At 49.4% G+C, this 21497-nt stretch overlaps 6 protein-coding genes across 6 annotated transcripts; 1 reads left to right on the forward strand and 5 right to left on the reverse strand.

Moving 5' to 3' along the window:
- Window positions 1-102: 102 nt before the first annotated feature.
- On the forward strand, window positions 103-2649 carry F5B22DRAFT_355936 (methylenetetrahydrofolate reductase 2). Its single transcript, XM_047971010.1, has one exon. It carries the CDS (start codon window positions 398-400, stop codon window positions 2441-2443), a length of 2046 nt encoding a protein of 681 aa, XP_047835049.1. The 5' UTR covers window positions 103-397; the 3' UTR covers window positions 2444-2649.
- A 563-nt stretch (window positions 2650-3212) lies between these two features.
- On the reverse strand, window positions 3213-5826 carry F5B22DRAFT_591053 (uncharacterized protein). The gene is made up of 4 exons (XM_047973835.1): window positions 5313-5826; window positions 5069-5209; window positions 4563-4606; window positions 3213-4406 (listed from the first exon to the last, which is right to left on the reverse strand). Exons 1-4 carry the CDS (start codon window positions 5416-5418, stop codon window positions 3864-3866), a joined length of 834 nt encoding a protein of 277 aa, XP_047835050.1. The 5' UTR covers window positions 5419-5826; the 3' UTR covers window positions 3213-3863.
- Window positions 5827-6991: 1165 nt separating this feature from the next.
- On the reverse strand, window positions 6992-8422 carry F5B22DRAFT_356070 (uncharacterized protein). Its single transcript, XM_047971011.1, has 3 exons — window positions 8016-8422; window positions 7747-7956; window positions 6992-7687 (listed from the first exon to the last, which is right to left on the reverse strand). The coding sequence occupies exons 1-3, from the start codon at window positions 8180-8182 to the stop codon at window positions 7222-7224; spliced, it is 843 nt and encodes a 280-aa protein (XP_047835051.1). The 5' UTR covers window positions 8183-8422; the 3' UTR covers window positions 6992-7221.
- A 4454-nt stretch (window positions 8423-12876) lies between these two features.
- On the reverse strand, window positions 12877-14781 carry F5B22DRAFT_356107 (uncharacterized protein). The gene is made up of 2 exons (XM_047971012.1): window positions 13491-14781; window positions 12877-13437 (listed from the first exon to the last, which is right to left on the reverse strand). The coding sequence occupies exons 1-2, from the start codon at window positions 14615-14617 to the stop codon at window positions 13059-13061; spliced, it is 1506 nt and encodes a 501-aa protein (XP_047835052.1). The 5' UTR covers window positions 14618-14781; the 3' UTR covers window positions 12877-13058.
- An 837-nt stretch (window positions 14782-15618) lies between these two features.
- F5B22DRAFT_591087 (uncharacterized protein) lies at window positions 15619-17157 on the reverse strand. Its single transcript, XM_047973836.1, has one exon. The coding sequence runs from the start codon at window positions 16608-16610 to the stop codon at window positions 16350-16352; it is 261 nt and encodes an 86-aa protein (XP_047835053.1). The 5' UTR covers window positions 16611-17157; the 3' UTR covers window positions 15619-16349.
- A 14-nt stretch (window positions 17158-17171) lies between these two features.
- Window positions 17172-17947, reverse strand: F5B22DRAFT_591088 (uncharacterized protein). The gene has a single exon (XM_047973837.1). The coding sequence runs from the start codon at window positions 17835-17837 to the stop codon at window positions 17379-17381; it is 459 nt and encodes a 152-aa protein (XP_047835054.1). The 5' UTR covers window positions 17838-17947; the 3' UTR covers window positions 17172-17378.
- Window positions 17948-21497: the final 3550 nt, after the last annotated feature.

Genomic DNA, 21497 nt, shown 5'->3' on the forward strand with positions numbered 1-21497 from the left:
GAATTGTCATCGCCGGTCACGAGATATCCTGTTGACAGAATATAACACGGAACTAGGCACCCATTGATAGGACCACCGTTCAGCGATTGACTATGTCGCCCACCTAGAGTCCCCAGACTGGCTGGTTCACTCACCTCTTTGCCCCGCCAAAAGGTTGTTTTCACTACCTATTTACACGATACTTGCTGCTGCTTTTGCTAATGGTAGTACACACCATCCGCCCCAACCGCCGTCTCGCCCTTACAAACAACCGTCGTGCTCCTGAATCCTTGCTAGGCATACTTCGCTACCGAAAAGCCGCGTCGTCTACAAAGCCCATACCAGGCGCATAGCCCCATAGCCTGCCTCCCTTCACTCCCCCGCTTCACATCTCTTGCCTCTCCAGCACTTGCCCATCATGGATAAGATTACGGACAAGATAGCCGCTTTGCCGGCCGACGCCAACTATTTCTCCCTCGAATTCTTCCCGCCCAAAACCGCTTTGGGCTTCTCAAACTTGCGCGACCGTCTCGATCGAATGGCACGCGCCCTGCGGCCGCTGTTCGTCAACGTTACCTGGGGTGCAGGCGGCTCTACTGCAACCAAGTCCCTTGAATTGGCCGAGATATGCCAGAGAGAACTCAATCTCACCACGTGTTTGCATCTTACGTGTACCAACATGAGCCGCAAGATGATCGATGGCGCATTGGAGGATGCTAAGGCTCTCGGAGTACGAAACATACTGGCTCTAAGGGGCGATCCTCCCCGAGCCGCCGAATACCGGGATGCAAATGAAAATCCAGAGAACGCCATTGATGAGGGGTTCGTATGGGCTATCGATCTCGTCAAATACATCAAAAACAAATATGGCGACTATTTTTGCGTCGGCGTCGCCGCCTACCCGGAAGGGCACGCGGACGAGAGCCATCCGTTGGGTCAGAGCCTAGAGCATGATCTCCCTTATCTAGTCGAGAAGACTCTTGCGGGAGCTGACTTTCTCATGACCCAACTCTTCTTCGATACAGCTGCTTATGAGAAGTTTGAGCGGACGTTAAGAGAGCACCCCAGCGCGGCTTTCAAGACGATACCAATCATCCCTGGCCTCATGCCCATACAAAGCTATCAGATGATCAAGCGGACAACTAAGTTGAGCCACGCCAACGTTCCTGATGACATAATGGCGCGGTTGGATGCCGTCAAAAAAGACGACGAGAAGGTGAAAAGCGTCGGCGTCGACATTCTATGCGAGATTATCGAGCGAGTCAAACAAATCCAGGGCAGCATACCAGGCCCTAGGGGATTCCACTTTTATACATTGAACCTAGAAAAGGCCGTTTCTTTTATCATCGAACGAGCGCACTTGATATCTAGTACGCCTGAGGACGCAACTGTGGATGATAGTCCGTTACCACATATACCGGGCCTCGCGATCAACGGCTCGTCGTCGTGGGAACTTCACCCTCCCGGGACGTGTCAGTCACGGAGGCAATCCACTGTTGGTTCGGAGGCACGTAACCGAGTTATTGTGTCGGAACGTACTCCATCGAATCCCGAATACGAGACTTCGCAGGCAGATATAGGGATACGGGGGCCAATCAATACCCGTTCCAACACTCTTGCGATTTCTGAGGGTGAGGGTGTCCTTGGCCGCGAGGCTACTTGGGATGACTATCCTAATGGTCGTTGGGGCGATGCTCGGTCTCCCGCCTACGGCGAGATAGACGGCTATGGACCAACACTCCACGTAACACGAGCACAGGCCATATCGCTTTGGGGCTATCCCAGGAGCCTTGAGGATGTCAGTACACTATTTGTGCGCCATTTGAAAGGAGAGCTCACCGCAATTCCCTGGGGTGAAGAAGAGGTACATGAAGAGACGGAGACAATAACAGAACAGCTGATACGACTAAATCAGCGGGGACTTTGGACAGTTGCTTCGCAACCTGCCGTCAATGGAGTTCGCTCGGAGGATCCGACTTTCGGCTGGGGTCCTCGCTACGGCTTCGTATTTCAAAAGGCATTTGTGGAATTCTTCGTCTCAGCCGCCGCATGGAAGAGGTTGCGCGAGAAGTTAATGACCCCTGAGATTAGCGGCAAGGTGACATACTACGCCGCGAATGCGGCCGGCGACTTTGTATCATCGGACTTCTCAAGTGGTGTCGACGTCGTGATGAGCAACACGAACAACAGCAGTTACGACACGGGCGAAAGTAGTACTAACGCTGTGACCTGGGGCGTATTTCCCGGTAAAGAGATCTTGACACCCACGATCATCGAAGAGGTCAGCTTCCGCGCATGGGCCGAGGAAGCATTCGGAATTTTCAGCGAATGGGCGCAGGTGTATGGGAAGGGACACGACAGTGAGAGGCTTCTTGAAACGGCACGTGCTGATTGCTGGTTGGTTAATATTATACATCATGATTATATGGATAAAGAGGCTCTGTGGAATTTCTTGTTGGCATAATGCAGCAAGATTAATTGAAATAGAATCAAGAAGTTACATAACTAGGAAAGCATGAAAGCAGATGGAGGGATCAAGCGAAAACTCAAGAGTCGAAAAATAAACTATTACATCAGGTTACCGAACCCGAGTTCTTTCCCTGATATCTACCTATTGATGGATATGTGCCATAACACAAAGATCTTGAATACACAGCAATTAATTAAACACACTTTAGGCTAGAGATAAAAACAGGTTCAATCCAATATGTTTATGACGCCGTGTTCGGCCGAATAGTTCTCGTGTATCTAGGATAGGTGTCTAGCCTCCGATGTCTTGGCGACACAATTTCGACGCCGGGTATATATAATAACCTCAATGGATCTCGAGTTGAACGGCGCATCATAGACGGTATTGTCTTGGCGTACTTGTAGACATGATACCAGTGTTATATTCCAGATATTCGATATATACGCGTATATTACGTTTATGCTGCTTTCACAGGCTGCCTCCTATTCCATACAAAGGAGACGATCAAGAACATCATCCTATTCTCTTAGCTCTTGGAGATAGATGATCTTGTGGGGAAAACCCCCCAATGACAATGCTGAAGCTCTTATGGTAAGATGAAATATCAGTGCGCAGTCATCCTCCTGGAGTCAAACAGAGGGAGAATAGTATTCGATGACGTTGTCTTTCTCTCCCCATTCACAATTTACGTGAGTCTCGGGGTTTAGACAATGTACAAAGGATAAGGCACAACAATAAACGTTCACTGGGACAGGCCCTAGGCTTAAAAACACAACGCAAGAATTAACTGACTAGGTAAGGCAAGGCGTAGCAGCTACGGTAGTGCAAACGGTGCCTAGGCCCTGTACTAATAATCGTGATGGTAGTACATTTGGGGGGTCGTGTTGATACCCCTCTTTGGCAAATCGTGAGAAGCTCGTTTCGCACACAAATGTCCGGAATCTTCCTATCTTCATAGCTTGCTTGTATCCCTACCTATTTTCATTTTTCCCTGCAAAACTTGGTTTTCGCCATATCACCTGTTCTACTATTATTTTCCCCTTGCGTATGAATCCAGATCCATACTAAGGGAACAATGGCCAGTAAATTGTTTCTTTTTCCTTCCTTTCTCTTCTTTTTCCCCTTCTTCCTTCCACGTATGTATTCTCCGCATTCAACTCAGGCCGAATGTAAAGAAAGAGAGACTGATGAAATTAGAAACCTGCATCGAATTGTATCACATGATCAAACGCTGAACCGATAGAGTCTGTCTGTTTTCGACTGAGCATGCTCGTACACACATCGGAAATCCCCAAAACCCACAGACGGGATAATGAAAATGAAAGTCTGGGGTGATCTGGGGTGAGTCGTGAGTCATATGATGACCCCCCGGAGAAGATAGTGTCAGGTTCCATAGACAAGAGGCGAGTTACAACTAGACCTCGCCCTCCTCCATGTTGTCTCCTTGATCGTAAAAGCTAGCATTCTCGGCGCCCAAGAACGGATTCGCGCCAGTTGTGAATTCCTTCTTGATGGTGGATGGTCCAGTGACAGATCTAAGGTCAAAAACCTCGGCGGGGGGCATGGTAGCCGGTATATCGGCACCATTGCCGAAAATTGAAGTGCTAGCAGCACGAGAAGCTGCTGCAACGGTAGGAAAAGTATTAGAAGCGGCAGCAGTTGCGGTCTTGGGTGTCATGGTAGCTGTAGGCCTAGCTTTCTTGGTGGGGCGCTTGCTCGGAGTCTCAATATCACCATCAGAACCATTACCTCCGTTCTCGTCAGAGGAGTCTACCGGAGGTAGGGTGGCCACTGCTTGGCGCTTACGGCTTCGTGCGCCTGTGACAGGAGTGCTCGCTGCAGACCTTTTGTTGCGGCCAGAGGGGGTACCGGCCACTGGGAGTGTAGCAGGATTCTCGCCCTTCTTAACAGCTTCTTGCTGAGCTTTGCCGAGGTTCTTGATGTCACGAAACTGCCACTACAATGTGATGGAGTCAGTAAGTGCTCTTCTAGGCAAAATGAGAGCAGGTTCTCGGGAGTGATATGGTTCTAAACATGCTCGTAGCTGTGCCAGGCAACTATAGCTTCCACAAGCGCCTAGAATGGGAAGAAAATGGCTCCACGGGTAGCATACCTCAATACCGCTGGGTGTCGATTCGCCGAACAGTTTCTGGATTTCTGTATAGGGTCAGCTTACACTCATATAGTGATGGACTCTAAGAACCTAGAAACTGGGGTAATAGAGCGGAATATTGGCGTATTGATAAGCCAAGTACATTGGCTATCAAATGCCAGAAGAGAGTTGCGTGTAGAAGAAGCAGAGATTCACCCCCTCCCTTAGCCAGTGACTTGCTAGCTTTCTCCCCCTTTTGCTTGGTCTGAAGCCGAGCAGCGAATTCATCAGCTAACTTTTTGATGGGACGCATGCGATGCTCCAAGGCAAAGTTGGTAGTGCCCTCACCAACGAGCTCGGCAAGTGCTATTCCGAATCAGACGACTGCCCATACATGGTGAGGAGGATAGAAAACCACGGTCAATGGCTACCAAACCAGGCAGAAATAGTAACAAGAGGAAAGAAAGAAAAGAAACGATCGAGTAAGAAATACATGACGTGTTAAGACAAGGCGTAGAGAGTATTACCTCCTTTGTCAGCGGGCAAGTCGCCAGGATCCTCTCCCTTCTTCACACAGGCAGCCTGCATCTTGGCTAGCTGCTTGATATGTCGAAGTCGGTGATTGATCGCGTCCTTGCTTGCCCCGCCGCCAACATGTTTCGCGAGCTCTACCAACATAGGGACAATCGGGTTAGAAGACAATTCAAGGGAGTGTGTGTAAGGTACATATAAGATGGGTTCCAGCTAATACATAGAAGGTTAACAACTTACCGACGTAGTCGAGCTTGACATTATTGGTAGCGATGACGGCGGCGAGCAATCGGGTGCTTGCCTCGTATGTCTTGAAGTTGGTTTTATTTTTACCAGGAGTTGCCATGTCGGAAGACAAGTTGCGTGATTGAATGGCTGGTGTTATCGCTTGTCAAGTGTACTGGGTGGCTGATGAGGTGAGTCGTCAGGATGTGCTATTGTGAGGGTGTCGAGAGTGTATGTAGCGAGCAGTGGAACGGGGTTAAACCGAGGGAGGGTATATATCAAAATGATATGAAGGGTGAGGAGGTTTATAAGAAAGATAAATTGTGTGAGAGATGTGTTGTGGTTAAAGATTTGTGTTCGGGGTGTGCGCTGAGACTCGCGGTTGCCGTGCATGGACGAGTTGTTGGATGTAAACAAACACCGAGGAAGGCAACTGGGCAACAGATCCCTTGGAGCCAACAACAACAACAACAACAATAATAATAATAACAATAGAAGAGGAAGCCTAGGTTAAAGAATCCCAATGCACTTACCTGCGCTCTTTCCTACTATGAGTGGAAAGGTTACCGGGATGCCTTCTGGAGAAAACTTCAGGTCGATGTTGAAAATTAGGAACTGTGGTCGCGATGCGGTTGAGAATGCTCACGGGTTGTTGCGTCAGGCTGAAGGAGTTAGTGTCGAGGGCGTCAAACCTGAGAACTGGGTGTGAAAAGGGTAAGATACAATGGCAGGTACTCAAGTATGATGTGAGATGTATCAGGTACTGCCAAAGTCGAATGCTATCTTATTCTTTTCCTGACTGACTCTCCTGACAAGCTGCAGTGCCTGATATCCAGCAGTAAACCTAGGAGTGTCCTAAGTCAGCTTTGCAATTCTACACAGCTAGGAAAGTCTCAGTGACTAATGATATTGTAGTCCAAGTTCGACGTGGCAGTGATTGAGATATGGTGTTTTCTCAACCAGGAATACTGTTCTCCTCAATCAAGATAGCTGAGATGGAGAGGTGCGCAGTAAGTAACCTAGAGTGTGACAATACATGCCGTACTATCGGTTTCTCAAGAGCAGATGGGATGTTTGAGCATACCTAGACGGACTTTGGTATTTCCTGAGCAAAAGGCTCAACGATTTGGAGTAACTTGGCTGAGTAGGTACTCGACGCAGTTTGGGAAGCTGCCAGTACTTCCGAAAATCAAAACAACCAACAACTGCAGAACCATCAGAGCACAGAAATCCCTGTTGTAGAAGTGAGAACTACTTAATCGTCGATGTAGATAGATGTTGGATGAAGGGCCAACTACCCGAAAGATCCCTTGAATAAGGCACATGAACCTCCAAAAGCAGCATGAATGTATGTGCAAAGTTGTTAGTAGTGAACTCTATGCCCAAATTGAGACCCCGGCAATATGGTCAAATTTATTTCCTCTCTTCGGAATAAGTAGTTTTCAAGGTACTTTAACATGCACATTTCATTGAAATGAGGCTTTTCTCCTTATGAAGCACTGCCAAAGTATGGCTGGCTTATACCCAAGGCAATGCGTCTTTGTACTCCCTAACACTAACTCACTAGCAAGGCACAGCATTTGAGAGGGCAAGTTGCTAGCCTTAGTCAGCTTTAAGTCTTGGCAATCGAAATCTCGCGTGGGAAGAACAACCCATTTCCTATTCCAGTAAATTGAATGTCAATTGCCGAATTGCCAAGAGTAGTCTGTACGCGCATACAGTAGATCAGGTACCGTAGTCTCTTTGAGCAGACCAGCCTCGCCAACTTTAGGTGTGACGTAATATAGACGGAGTTTCAAAGGAGCCAGGATTACAATAAGAGCCTCATTGCCCAATTTCAAATTGAGTTATTTTGGTGCTGTCATGATGTACAGCTTACAGAGACAATTGCGTGCAAATGAGCATCAGATAATGAGCTTTTTATTCATTGATATGTTTTCTCCGCCATTGGCGTTCGCCTGCCGATAGATGTTTGCCATCCATTGGATGAAGACGACTTGCCTGTGAGTTCCCAATCCTGTTGCAGTGCCTTTACCGATGGGTCCCCATTCCCATATACAAAATACTGCACACCAATTAACGCATCACAGACAGCCTGGAAGATGCCGCAAAGCTTGAAAGCCAAAGGAATCTCTGTCGTTGCTGTGAAGAACCAAAACATTTTCATAGAGTCACCTATTATCCAGCTAGCCAAGACCGAGAAGCGGAAGCCTTTGCATGAATTGGACTGTGCATTGGCGTAAAGTTGTGGGAGTGGTAGAGTCGCCTCGACTGATAGTCCAATATATCCGATCAGTGAGGAGTAGGTAGGGTATATCGAATGGAATGGCGCGATTAGGAGTTCGAGTGCCGTAAGAGTGACGAATATGTACAGCAAGAATTGCCAATAGCTAAACGAGACGTGGTGAGCCGCGAACAACTTCAGATCAAGTAAAGATTGTAGACTAACGGCTTTGGAGAGCGCCATTGCCAGAAATTATAGGGTCGCCGGATGCCCAGGATGCCGTCGTGTGGTCCAGCGAAAGGAATCGCAGCTTCACCACCCCTGGCAGGTCGGTGATCCAGCGCAATCTTCAGGAGAATAAGCTGCATGAATATGTTGCAAAAGGACTGAATAAGCAGGGCAAAATCATATTTCGCTCCAGGATAGTAGAATATTCTAGTTCTTCCCATCAGTAAAGAAGCTTTCAACCGAAGAATGCGCAAGCCCTCCCTCACCTAAACATAGACGCGACTAGCATGATAAGCGGAATGTCGAGAGAGAAGCCGGTACTTGATTTTGTTCGATGCATCGAAATGGCTTGATCGGCATAGGACAATACCGGCGACACGATTAGGAATACCGGCGCCGCAATGCTGGCGAGGCTCGTGAAGAAGCCCATCATTGCGACAGGAAGGTAGACGAATCCCCCAGCTAAAACGGCTTTGGCTGACTTGACAGCTACAGCGGGAAACCCAGCGCAATATAGGCGGCTAAGCTAATGGAGAAGGCCGTGGCATACGAGATTACATTTAAAGAATAGAAATGAATGTATGGATAAAGCCAAAAGTTTCGTCATGGTCGACCAAGCCCAAATGCTTGAAGCATCTAAGTAGATCCAATAAAGGAGACACCTTTTGCATGTCATCTCAGCCCCATAAAATCTCGATAGGCTCTATCTTATCAGGCAAAGGAGATCTTATCGATAGATTATACAATATTTACGTGTACTATGTAGTCGCTTAGGTCGGTCTTCGTTGGAGCATTTCGTTCAAAAGCTTCACCAAAGTGTGAAATATTATCATTACACGGCAACCAGGCCGAAAAACACATGTGTGCTGCCTATATGAAGGCCTCAGGCAAGCAGTACAACCTTGTTGTAATGCTAAAAGCATGATAGTCTCCTATACACCACCAGATCATAACAAACAACGTAAACGATGCAGCCACCGTAAATGACGTAAATGACGGTGAAGAGATAACCGTCATGCCGGCAAATGCGTCCATTGGCCACGCACTGGCCGATTTGCACTGAGTTGAGGTGCGGTAGCGTTGCGAGATCGCTCCATGAGTAGATCGGCGCCGCCATCCCAGCCATGATCTTTATCATTTCCAGCCTAGTAAAGCCATGATCTGAGGGGCTTGCAGTGAAGTCCAATGGCGTCCTTGATGGATACACTACTGGGTGAGTGATGAAACACGCGCGGAACGATGCCGAGGGATCCAAAGAAGCAATGTCGTCAATGCTTCGCGCGAGCAACGCAACATGCTACATGCAAATACGGTAGCCTTTTTCACAACTCCCTGCAGTGGTACGCATGTATAGTCGGCCACCAAACGGTGATCGTCATTTGCAACCGTGGCATCGCGGGGATGGCATGGTTCTATGCAGGTTAAATTTTTGTATGTATGGGTTACTTAGATACCTAGCGTTACCGAAACGAACCCGAGCAAAACGAACGAGGAATGGAGTCTCAGTGGGAAGAGCGCACCGAATTTCCGAGTAGGACAGATGCCCTTGCAGAGTACATGAAAGGTATGCCTCAATGTCCGGAGGATCCGGTGCGGCGCCCTGGCTATTTCGTATGTATCCAGTAAAGCCGCTCACGGCCGTAACGAACCTGTTACCAGGGTGTATCCACCTAACCTGGGTGCTGCCTGGGTATCTCGGCACGACCAAGCTAGATACTAGATAGACTAGGAGATGGATCTTGGATTTGGCTTATGCACGTAACACCGTCACCAACCGCCGTGTCGGTACCGTCTCTCCTTTTGTGTGTGTAATTGGTAGCACATCAGAAATTGTACTACATTCCCGCAACTTCCGCAAAGAAAGCGCCTACAGTAAGGTATGTACATGTATGTAGGTAGAGCAGCTGGCTGAATCGCAAAGCGTGATGACTTCAAAGTGTACATACCTATACATACGCACGCGACGAGAAGAAGCAGGTAGCGTGAGCCACGTCAGCAATGGCTGCGAAGGACTCAAGTACCTTGTGGATTTATAGATTTTGGGTTACCTATTGGCGGCGAGGCGAGGCGGCGAGTCAACATCGAGATGATACCTCCAGAACACACACACACACACACACACACACAAATATATATATGTAGTATAAGTCACGGCCTATTGTAGTTAGTCTAGGTTGAGTTGAATAGGTGCTAGGTAACTTCGTATGTAAGTAAGCTGATGAAGACCGGAGTGCGAATGGCGGCATCATGTGCCGCACTAAGCTGCCGACAAGAATGGGCAAAACGCTCTACTGTACTTAGTCTGGGTTAGTCACGCCAACGGCTCGGCTGGGCCAAGAAGGGGCTGAAAGTGCTCTTTGGTACATGAACGAACACATGGGCCTCTGTGGGGGGTTTCTGGCGGCGAGGTGGGGGGACGAATGAGCGGAGAGCCATGTTTTGTGGCGGTTCGAAGAAGCATGTGGCGGCCACGTTGCACCGTGGGTGGGAAACCAGGTTAAGGCACAATACGGCTGCAGCCTCACAACGTGAGATCCCTTTGTAAGACTGTAGGTAGGTGTGAGCGATATGCTGTATCCAGACAGCGGTCGTGGTCGTGGTGGCGGGGATTAGACAGTCTTTGAGATCGGTGTGGTGGGTGGCATGCGCCTAGAATCCCTGCCATGACTGATGACATGACGGTCCGTATAGCATGTACTACTTGCTTACATTGCTTCCATGCTCGGTTACATGTGGTGAAGATGCAAAGAAAGGTCAAGACTCTCTAGATTGGAAGAAAGGAAGACAACACCAGTCCCGAGCATCTGATAAACTGCTTGTCCCTTACCCTCGCTCGTACGACTACTACGACTACTACGACTACGACACGGTAAGGCTGCTGCTGACCAAGATATAACATATGCTTATTCAGTCCGCCAAACTCAGGATTCGATGCCCAACTGTTACTGCACATACAGCAGGTACAGTAACATGGCTTGACTGAGATCCATCTGCAACTTCATGGATGCACATGAGGGCTTGTCGCACTACCTACAGCCTGCCTCGCCTGCCTCGCCTACCTCTACCTCCAACACATGTGGATATAAGTAATGCCTGGTAAGCGCCGAGGCATGTCGAAGAGCCACCATCGTTTGCCGGTCTAGGTACTGATTCGCCCCTAGCTCTCGAACGAAGGACGAGCAATCCAGCCAGCTGGGAGATCTAGCGAGACCTAGTCTTACCGCCGGCCTTCTTCGAGGGCTAGTGGCGCGCGCCGTATGCCTGGGTCTCGCTAGGGGCTTCTCTCTACCCAGTGATGCTCGTACAGTTACTTACATACAAGGACTGAGTATACTGGCTCGACTGGTAAGTAGTAGATGTGGTCGATAACTGGAGGCCGATACTAGGAGGGACAAGTCAAGGGTCTGGGCCATTGGCTCCGACCCATCACCACCACCAAGAATCCCAAGAACTCCAAGAACTCCGAGGACTGTCCCTGGCGAAGGTGAGGTGATTACCACTACTTGCCTACCAGTATTTATTCACTACCTATGTACCTCTTAGCCTCCCTTTTAGACACAGCCGAGTACTTAAGTTGCACCTGAGGCAAAGTACACGTGTGGCACGGTCATCGCTGTACTGAGTCGAGTCGAGTCGAGTCGTACGTATAGCCGGTTTGCTCTCCCGGCTCACACTTAACTTACACTACCTACTTAAGGACTTATCTACCAGGTTACGCTACGCTACCCTCCCGGTGCTTAAACCCCCGAAAAGTTCGTACCGAAACACGTAATACCCGGTTGCGTCTCCCGATCGAGCAGTCAAGCCCGACGAGAGAATTACTTACTGGTAATGGACAACGCCCTGGCTGCTGCTGTGTCACGTACAATACATAACGCTGCTGCACTCACTCGCACATCAGTCATCATCGCCCACTCACTGCTCATTTACCTACAGTAGTCGCTTGCCTGCCCAGCCTTGCCCGACAGTAGCGTCACCCGAGCATGAGTCGGCGGATGCGAGTGCGTATGGGCAAGCATGACACTACCACCTATGGTTACCCAGTACCTGTCCACGTACAGATACCAGCATGCCCCTTAGTCCTCAACCCCAACACCATCCACCCCACACCCTTCTGGGCCATCCGTGATTTATCAATATCCCGCTAATCTGGGTGGCTTTGGGTCTACATACAGGGAAGTAAGTCTCTCTGCTTGGACCGGGAGCTGAAAGAGAATATCCCTCAAGAAAGGTAGGCTCTTGCGTGTGTGTCTGTGTGTCAATGCGTCCGTGTGTGTGTGTATATATGTGTGTATATACCTACTACGTAATGTACAGTAGGAAGCCATGTTATACACTACGCCATACATGTATGGATGTGCGTGTGGGTAGCGTCAGACGTGTGCTGTCTTCACAATACCTACATACTGCAGCAATGGGGGCGCCGAGCATACCACCGGCCGGCCGGCAGTTCAATTGCGTGCTGGCGTTGCTTGCAGCTGGAGCTTGTTCAGTCCCGGTCGTCTCTGTCCTGCCCAATAGTCCAACTCCATCGACGCGGCCCTTGAGACATGTGTGATATCAGGAATCCCCTAATTCCGCTCTCCCTGGCCGTCGAGGGACGTACACTTAGACACGAGGAGAGGTATATGTAGAAAAATAGCGGGATGCCGGAATACCCCGTGTTCATAGATTGGGTAGGATACTGGCTGGATAAGGTAGCCCAGAATAAATATACATACAAATAAATCTGGCAATCATTTACCGATCAGTGAATTTCCTGTGTCCAGGCTAAAGTGAACACTGCAAAGCATGTGTAACCGCCCAATGCTCATATCCCCTACCGAGTAAATGCAAGATGACTCCAATTTGCCCGAGCTAACACCGTATTGTTTGCTCTTGATGTGCATAAAAATTGATAATAAACAAAGCCTTCCACAGCGCCGTCGATGCATTGAATAATTCATATATACAAAAGTTCGAATCAATGTTTCAGCCTGGTGCTACTGTATATCCTCGAAGTGCCAAGCTAGCTAATGATGAGGCTGTGCCTAGGGATTCAGATTCGTGAGATTGTTGTCCCTCCATGGTATTGCGACCCTAACAGGGTAGTCGCTGTCGTATAGATCAACATGTAGATTCGCTATTCTGCATGGTGCAAAGTCGTCTTCATAAAGCCATACGATTCCGGGGTTCGTTATGTGTTTTCGCAACGCTTTTTAAAAGGCTGATTTCTTTTCATTTTGATGTCATAAGAAAGCGTCGAATATCCTATCCCTCGAATAGTGCGATAGAATTTCCCCGAGTCTCTAGGAAGAAATCCGATTCCTTTAATGTGAGCGCTGAAGGTCCCGAACATACGGGTCTGTTTGCCATTTTCGATACATGATGTCATCCCGAATTCTAGGAAGTTCTCGGGGTTGCCATGCGGTCGCCGGTTTCATGTCCGGTGCTGACATGATAGGATATGGACAGCTGGTTGGCGCTGGCGGAGCTGGGAACTGCTCGTACGTGTACCTGGCCCGTTTGCTGGGTATGTTAGGCAATTCAGGGGAACGGCAACCCATTTTGATACGTGGTGACATAACGCTACTCTGAATACTCCTAACTTGGTCGGTTTCGACAACTCGTGTAGGTGTTCCAAGCTGGCGAGAGTCGTCCTGTTCGCCAGGTGAAGTGACTGGGGAGGTGTTGTGGCCGCCTCGAGGTCTAGGAGAATTAGCAAACAGCATATAAATAGAGAACGGCTAACTGCCACCTACGCGTTCTTAAACTTGCACACTCTTCCAAATTTTTCGCATTGCACGCAACGAGGATAGTCAGGATCACATTTGATCTTCTTCTCGCGGCAAGTCAAACAGGCGATAGCCAGCCGCTTTCTCGGTTTGCCAGCCTTCGTTACCCCCCAGTGCGCATTGACTGGCTCTCCGTCTATGACCGTCTTGCAATGAGTGCCGTCGTCGTAGAAATAGCACAATCCTTCACCGGGGACTTCAGCACGTCGGACAAAGCGAGGCAGAAAATGTGTCCCAGTCCAGATTTTTGGCCCAAGCCCATCTTTCACGAGAATTCCTTCTGGGCTAGCGCTGCTTGGCAAAGTTGGTGAGCGACTGATTCGTCGGGGCTGACTTTGAATGTCAATTTTTGCGGACTGGCTTGCTTCGTATCCAAAGTTCTGCCCAAGGGATGGCAATGGCATACGGTGCTCGCCTGTTGATCTAAAGGTTGGTGTTGATGACCGAGCAGCGTACACGTACTCTGATCGTCTATCTGAAAAGTTCAGGTGAGCCCATTTCGCACCAGCACCACTGTCATTCCGGGAAGCATGGTGCGCATGATCGTACTCGCGAATTGGAGGAGATAGCGGCCCTGGAAAGCTTTGGGATACCGAGGGCAAAATGGGCCGGTCAGTGGTCAATCTCGGTTCATAAACGGGCCGCGGTTGGTTTAATGTTGGCGAAACATTCGGAAAATAAGAAGAACTGCTGGAATAGGGCCTCTCTGGGTTCGTGGATGCGGAAGGAGGCCTTTCCGATGGCGATTGGTTTCCATACAGTGGACTAGTCCGGTCTGACAGAGGGGAATGTAGAGGACGAACGTGTTGGTGTGCTGCAAAAAGGCTGCTTAAGGAGGGCAGTTGTTGACGTGTTGGCTCGTTCTGTAGCTCTTTCTGACCCCTGCCTATATTGAAACTCTTTCCGGGAGACATATTGGATGTTCCGCTAGGCTCATGACTAGACATGGGAGGAGATATGGGCGCACCGCGGTTGAAGGTTTTGTCTCCAGGAACGTGAGACAAAGAAGCCGCAGAGAGTGGACTAGGCAACCCAAACGGCGTTACTGCACAGGATGACGATCGTTGAAGATCTAGCTCAGGATGTATACCCATTGAAATCGAGTTGACGGTGGCCCTTGGCTCCGTGACACAACAAATTCCAGATAGGATAGCGTACAGGTACGAAGCCGGGCAACTTTACGATATAAATAGTTAATAGGCAGGGAAGCACGCAAGCCAGCTGTTTCCCTGGGGCAAATCCCTGAGAAGCAATAGCCCGCAAGCCTTGCCACACAGATAGCCCGTCCTGTCGTTGACGGCGTCGAGTAGATCCACGGATCGATCTGGTCAGCTAGTCACAGTACGTCGTCGTTCCTTTGTGTGCGTGTGTATGTATATATATATATATATATATATATATATATATATATATATATATATATATGTATGAATCGTCTAGTTCCGGCTGTAATCCTGGAGTTCCGTTTTACTGCGTAAGTTTCTCGAGAAAACGCTGTATTAATGACGACGAAGTTGATATTCAGTCCACGCTTCCGGCCTTGTACAGAGTTGGTGTGCGTGGGAAGCCGGCAGATATGAGTTTTTGAGTGGTGGTTCGGTAAGTGTTATTGCGTTAATCCAGTCAGTGGCTCAGAGATGGACGATGGAAGACGGGGAGAAAGCGGACGAGGAGAGAGAGAGAAGGAACAAGAGACGATATTCATCTACCTACTAGTAGGTACTATAAACTGAACAACGAGGAAGGAGACGAAGGATTACAGTAGTGCTCGTTGACCTCCAGGGCTGTTGACGATATCGTTACACTAGCGAGGCATGGTACCCCGTACCTCGTCTCGTCACTGATTTAGTATGTACTTACTTACTTACATACATAGTAGAACGGGGTGGCTCGACTTCACAACCGTTACCCTAGTCTAGTTAGTCTAGTTAGTTGCTGTACGATCAAGCCTGGGTGCGACTAGCACCATCGCAAGCGGCAACAACGGCATGGGTGTCATTCTCAGCTGCGGGAGCAGGCTCCCAAGTACCAGAACATGGAGTCGAGTGGATGGCCAGAGATGGACCGACTACACTAGCCCGCCGTATCGCATGGAGAGTGGAGATAGATGGACTACCCACCTAAGTAAGTACATAAGTACTTACATCCTTAAGGTAGGTAGGATGTAGGTAGGTATGTACCTACTACAGCACGCTAAGTACTGGTAGTTCTACACTACCACCACTACCATTACCCGCTACTTCCCACACTTACACTTCCCTACCTACCTAGGTATGTAAGTACTTACATAGTACCTAGTGGAAGGAGAGATGCTAGTCCAGCTAAGTACTTGTATAATTCAGGATGTGTTCGACGTACAAATTTATAATTCCATCTTGTTATGTAGATGGCTTCCATTAGCTGAGGTCAGCCTAAGCCAAGCAAGCCAGGCGCACTGTAGATGTTAAGCGAGGGCTATTCTCTACGCCTACTATTACTTACTTACTGTACATACAGTAGGTATTGTAGGCTACCTACCTCTGGCGTATGTAAGCGTAGGTAGCATAACATGCCTAGCCCTAGCCAGTGTCATACCATGTAGTGTGGACTGTACCAAGTAAGTAAGTCCATCTCTTATCATCGGTATTATTACGCGAGGAAAGCATTGAAGTCTCAGCATCGTGGGTTTGTTTAGGCTAGGATTGTGACAGGTAACAGCAGCGTCATACGTCAGGGGTATGTTCCGGCCGAGAATGCGAGAGGGGGACCACGCTGGTCCCGTGGGTAGGTACTGTAATAAAGCAGGGGATGTTATAGGAGCGAGGACACTTGCCGTTACGAGTATCCTTAATGTTTCGTTGGCATTATCTCGGTAGCGGCCTTCATAAAACCCGAGTTATTAGTTATTCCGGCATGTCCTGGTCTGCTACCAATGACCATTAGCACTGCATAAAGAGGGATACCGGTAGCATGCTTCCTATTCTTGGGCTGTGGGGAATAACAGCAACGGACTACGAGTACTAAAGTAAGTACATGGGTAGGTACTGCGTAGTGTAGAGCCAGGCGGGCTAAAAAGCGCGAGGGATAATAGTGATTTAACCAGGACATGGACTATTATGAGCTATTGGCCTTGGTCGCTAGGAGCTGAAGCTGTATCGTACGAGAAAATAGAGGCCAGGGAAGCAATCGGACGAGGGGGTATAGTACGCGTTAAGCACCACGGTAGGTCGTAGATATCCGCTGTCGAGAAGAAATGGGCGGGAGGGATATACTAGAGTAAGTAAGGAGTAAGGGCAATGAGGGATCAACCCTGGTTGTAGTGGTTGTTGTTGTTGTTGTTATTGTTATTGTTGCTGGAGTTAAGCATTGCTTCGCGGAGATGAGAGATGGGTCACACAATCGCTGGCAAACGCACCAAGTCAAGGAGAACGCCACATTAGTCCAGGTGCCCATAGCAGAACCCATAGCTGCTGTGACGGTGATCGATAACGAAAGCGGGATTACCAATGCGTTGCGCCAGATCGGCGTCGTGACATCTCCCGTCAGAACTTTACACGCTACAAAGCTTCATCACGTTGCAGAAGACCACACAGCACCCATGTCGGGTGATGCAATCCCTGGAACTCGACGACGAACCGTTGATTGCTATTCCATCGACGCTAGCGCGCTCTCATGCACAGCGCTGTGTATAGTAATAGGTCGGGGCCAGTCGTCTGGGCTCACCGACCAATACCACCACACAAGCAGACGGCTTTCCAACTGCCGCTTAATGTTTCCCTGGGGTCACTCTTCAGATGACACGAGGACGGTTGGGCCGGCACGTACTACAGTATGTACTGTAAGTAGTGTAGGCATGCAGAGCAAGATGCTGCCGGCCTATGAGGTGCTGTGAGATAGGGGGGCGGGTCGAGGGTAGGGTTTCACCCTGGCCAGGTATATGACGGCTAATAAGGAGCGCGTGCGCCGGCAGGTCGTGCTTAGTGCAATACCAGTCCCCCGGGTACGCTGGCGCAGTCGGTTGAACACTCCCGGGCAAGACGCGGAGTCAGCAAAGCCATCCCAGGGCCATTCAAGGTGTTGGCAGCTTGGACGCACGCCTGCGGCACTCGTCAAGACCCCTGCTAGCGGCACCCTTGGTCCGAGGCCTGGTGTCCAGGAGGCACGCAACTGCATGGGACCTTTTACATTTGGGACAGGTACGTACAGCAGTCGCAGTGGTCCAGTCGCTGTCCAGAGCCGTCGAGTCGAGGTCGAAGTTGAGGAGCGAGTGGATGTTCGGTTTACCGCCGTAGCGTATGTAAGTAGTAAGGACAGCGCTGGGGCCAGGTCGGTCATGGGTATGTCTCCCTTTATAGAGAGATACTGAAGCACAGTAAATACCTACATAAGTAGGTAAGTAGGTAAGTAGGTAGGTAATGTGGCAGCTTGGCTCAGAGTGAATAGCCGGTTCCCTGGACCTTGACACTTGCCTCAGCGGCCCGACCAGTTGAGTATGCAAACGGCCAGCAATCAATCTATTGTGAGCAGGTGTCAGTCTCACCATGCACCCGCTTGGGTCCGCCTGGGTCCGCTTGGGTCCGCCTGGATCTGCTTGGGTGGGAGAACAACTCATCCACAGACTTCAAGTTGTTTACTTACTACTGTACTTATGTATACTGATATGTACATGTGGTAACTGTATACTTACTTACTTACTTAAGTAAGTATTTATGTGCGCTTGCACTACCTACTTATGCTGTTATTAGCCTGCGAGTCCAAGCAACAACCATCGCCAGCCCAGCCCTTCCACAGCGACCAATGCCAAGCGACCAATGCTAAGCGAAGGTGATGAAGGGCCAGCCACCGGTTAATCATCGGTTGCGTCGGTCTACGGGGCACGTAGGTACACACATTGCACGCGGAAAGGATACCTAGGCAGTTCTACATTCCGTACGTACTTAAGCGGGAGGCTGCACATGATTGCAGAGAGGTGAAGACTACTACGTAAGAACTCGAAGAAGTCAAGGAGCATACTGTAAGAGATCGTTGATCCTAGGGCTCTGGGGCGGCCAAGTTGCTAAGGCAGTGATGTGCTGTGTGTGGCCGGCTCGCTAATTCTCGCCTAGTCAGGAATAGCTGGTCAAGCAAGGCCAAAAAACATGGGCGGCGCGCCCCTCATACTCAGTCGAGTAGTGACTCCGCTTATAGTCCTTGCCCGGCATTCTGTTGCGAAAAGGATGTGCTGTTGTTCAATGGGCTTCCTTGCTGGCTCTACTAGCTCCATACACTTCAGCTGTTGTGGCTTGGAGGGCTGAACGAGATCAGCGACTCTGGTCAGATTGTGCGAGCATTTGTCGGGCGGGCAGCCTGTGTAGCAGAAACAGCCCCAGTTAACGACGAGGCGAATCAACAGCCTATGGCTGCGCTGGTCACAGCATCTTGAAACATGCAACAGAGCCAAAGTTGCTGCAGTTGGCGAAACGACCTTGAGCGCTTTGCGTACGTAGCACGAGCCGAATGTTCAAGGTCTGGTTAGGGCCCTGATCTCTAGCAACACAATATATCCTATCTGATATTTGGATTTCGAGGAGGGCCGTATGCTATTTTGAGATCATCTGGTGGCTATAGAACAGACTCGACTCAGTATGCTAGATAAGCCGCCGAAAGCAGAGAAGAGCGGTTTCTGATCGAATCAAGCGCCTTGTTGCTATCTACAAGTCATCTTCCCTTTCGCAGTCTGCGAGTCATTCCCCTGGCCATTCGGGTTCCGATCACCTGGACACACGGAGAGTCAGATGCTGCCAGCTTGGAAGCCTCGATTCTGGGTCTACCCCCAGGCTGCAAGATTATTATCTTCGACATGCTCTTGTGTTGTACATGTACATGTGTAACCGATCGCGAGTCTACTACCTACGTAAGTAGTACCTAGCGTTAGGCCCGCCTTTCAGCTGGCTAGGCTTGGGAGTAGCATAAGTAGCGAGAGGCTAACCAGGATACGCCGGAAATATGATGGCGCCAACAGCTCGGCATTCCCCGTTGATTGTATCCCCACTTCATGCTAAGTGCGTACGGAGTATTTCCGTATTTCAGGCCAGAATGAACAACCGCCGTCAGAAGTGGTATAGCTTCTGATTACTGTACGATATAACTATATGCTAAGTATTCCATTTAAGCCGCAGCCTTGTATATCACGATTTAGATGGGAATTATACTGTGCATACTATAAATACTTTACTGGTAGTATCCTGTCGCGTGCTAGGTATGGTAAATGCTGCCGAGGAGATGCTGTGGATAATCTTCAGAGAATGCCTCTCGCTTGGGACCATCAACTCTTTTTTAAGTATATATTCATATAAAGTAAGTATGTAGTTTGTAGTCGGCAATGCTGTTCTGCGAGTACTGTGGACAGACATAAGGATTTATGCGAAGCAAGCCATCGCTAGTGCATACCGGCACAATGGTAGTAATCACGGGTCATCAAGATTCAGGGGTCCAACCCTTTGACAAGTTGTACAGATCGTGTATCCTTATCCCCTTAACACACTATACATAGTACTAACTGCTCAAGCCTAAGTATGGATTTTGAATCAAGCGGTGAGACGAGGGAGGATAACTTTTTAAACAATCTGTGTAAAGAGGAGGCTCAGATGTCGTATCAAGGGCTGATGACACTGCTATTATATATACTTACCTACTCACTTAAGCACTATCCATAAGCCCGAACTCCCTAGATTCTTGGTGTCGATATGCGAGTCTAATACGAGCATCGTGCTCCATTCTTACTTTGTAGGGTCAAGTATCGACATTCATTCCCGTTACAGTGTACAGCATAATGAGCACCGATCTATCGATGTCAGAAACCTCTGCGAGGCCGCGAACAGGTGCCAACAGTAAAAAGTGCCTTCTCCACGAATACCCTCTACCGATACAGAGCAGGAGACAGATCGCTCAGTATGGCAAGATACCGTATAAGTACACGAATATGTGATCGTGACAGGGCCCACTACAGTAGCATCTGTAGACACAGCCAGTATTGTTTGCTATGCTGAATTCAAGCCTAGGGGCTGTGCTAATATTACAACTATGCAGTCGAAGCATACATACAACTCGCATACGTGCTTGACCTTCTCGGTAGGTGTTGCTAGGCGCCAACAGTCTTCCTTCGCATGCGGACAGGGCCAGCCTAGAAAAGGCAATATTGCCGCCGCACGCGAGAGTGGACGTCTACAGTACTACTTATAGTAGGTAGAGTATGTAGGCCAGTGTACAGAAAGGTCCCCCAGCGTTACACCGGGAGTTGCCATCGAAAAGAAAGACGCCCACCGCCGTAGCTGATGGATCGGTGTGACTGTTGGACGAGTACCACTTCAGCTGCTGCAAGTTGTACTGGTGCCGAACTTTGGATGATCCGTTCCCGTGCGGAATCTTCAGCGTAGGTATTTTGGTACATTTGCATGGCGATGTGCGATACCTGTATGGTGGCCAGGCGGTCTTCTTGGTCTTGGCCTTTGCCTTTGCCTCTGCCTTACTATCTATACGTCTGCTAATGTAGGCATTGGTCTCGGTCTCGGTCTTGGGTCATTGGCGCCCTCTGCCGTTTCTCCTCTCCTCCCCTCTCCTCCCCTCCGCTCCCCTCCTCTCCTATGTACTCCTTATGCCGCACCGTACAGTACCTGCACACACAAGTGCGGTGGGCTCGCCCCGGCTCCTTGGGATCCGCCTCCTTACCAAGTACATGTACTGTTGTCGACGCGCTACCCGCCCACGTAGCTTATTTCGAAGGATACCGGTACATGTAGTGTAGACGACCTCCTTCACTCCCCGTCTTTCGGGACCGAGCTTTGACGAGCTAACAGCGACCTACCAAGTCGACGCAGTTGCTAGTATAGCGTCAAATAGTCCGGGTCGTTTATGGGGAACGACGGTAGTAGAGATTAGCGCGCACTCCTCTGTGTCGGGCCGCCATTACGGGCGGTGTTGGATTCTGGGAATTGCCAGAAGACTGTGCTACCTACC

Source organism: Xylaria bambusicola (assembly GCF_022495145.1).
Source record: "Xylaria bambusicola strain CBS 139988 unplaced genomic scaffold F5B22scaffold_4, whole genome shotgun sequence".
Classification (NCBI taxonomy): Eukaryota; Fungi; Ascomycota; class Sordariomycetes; order Xylariales; family Xylariaceae; genus Xylaria; species Xylaria bambusicola.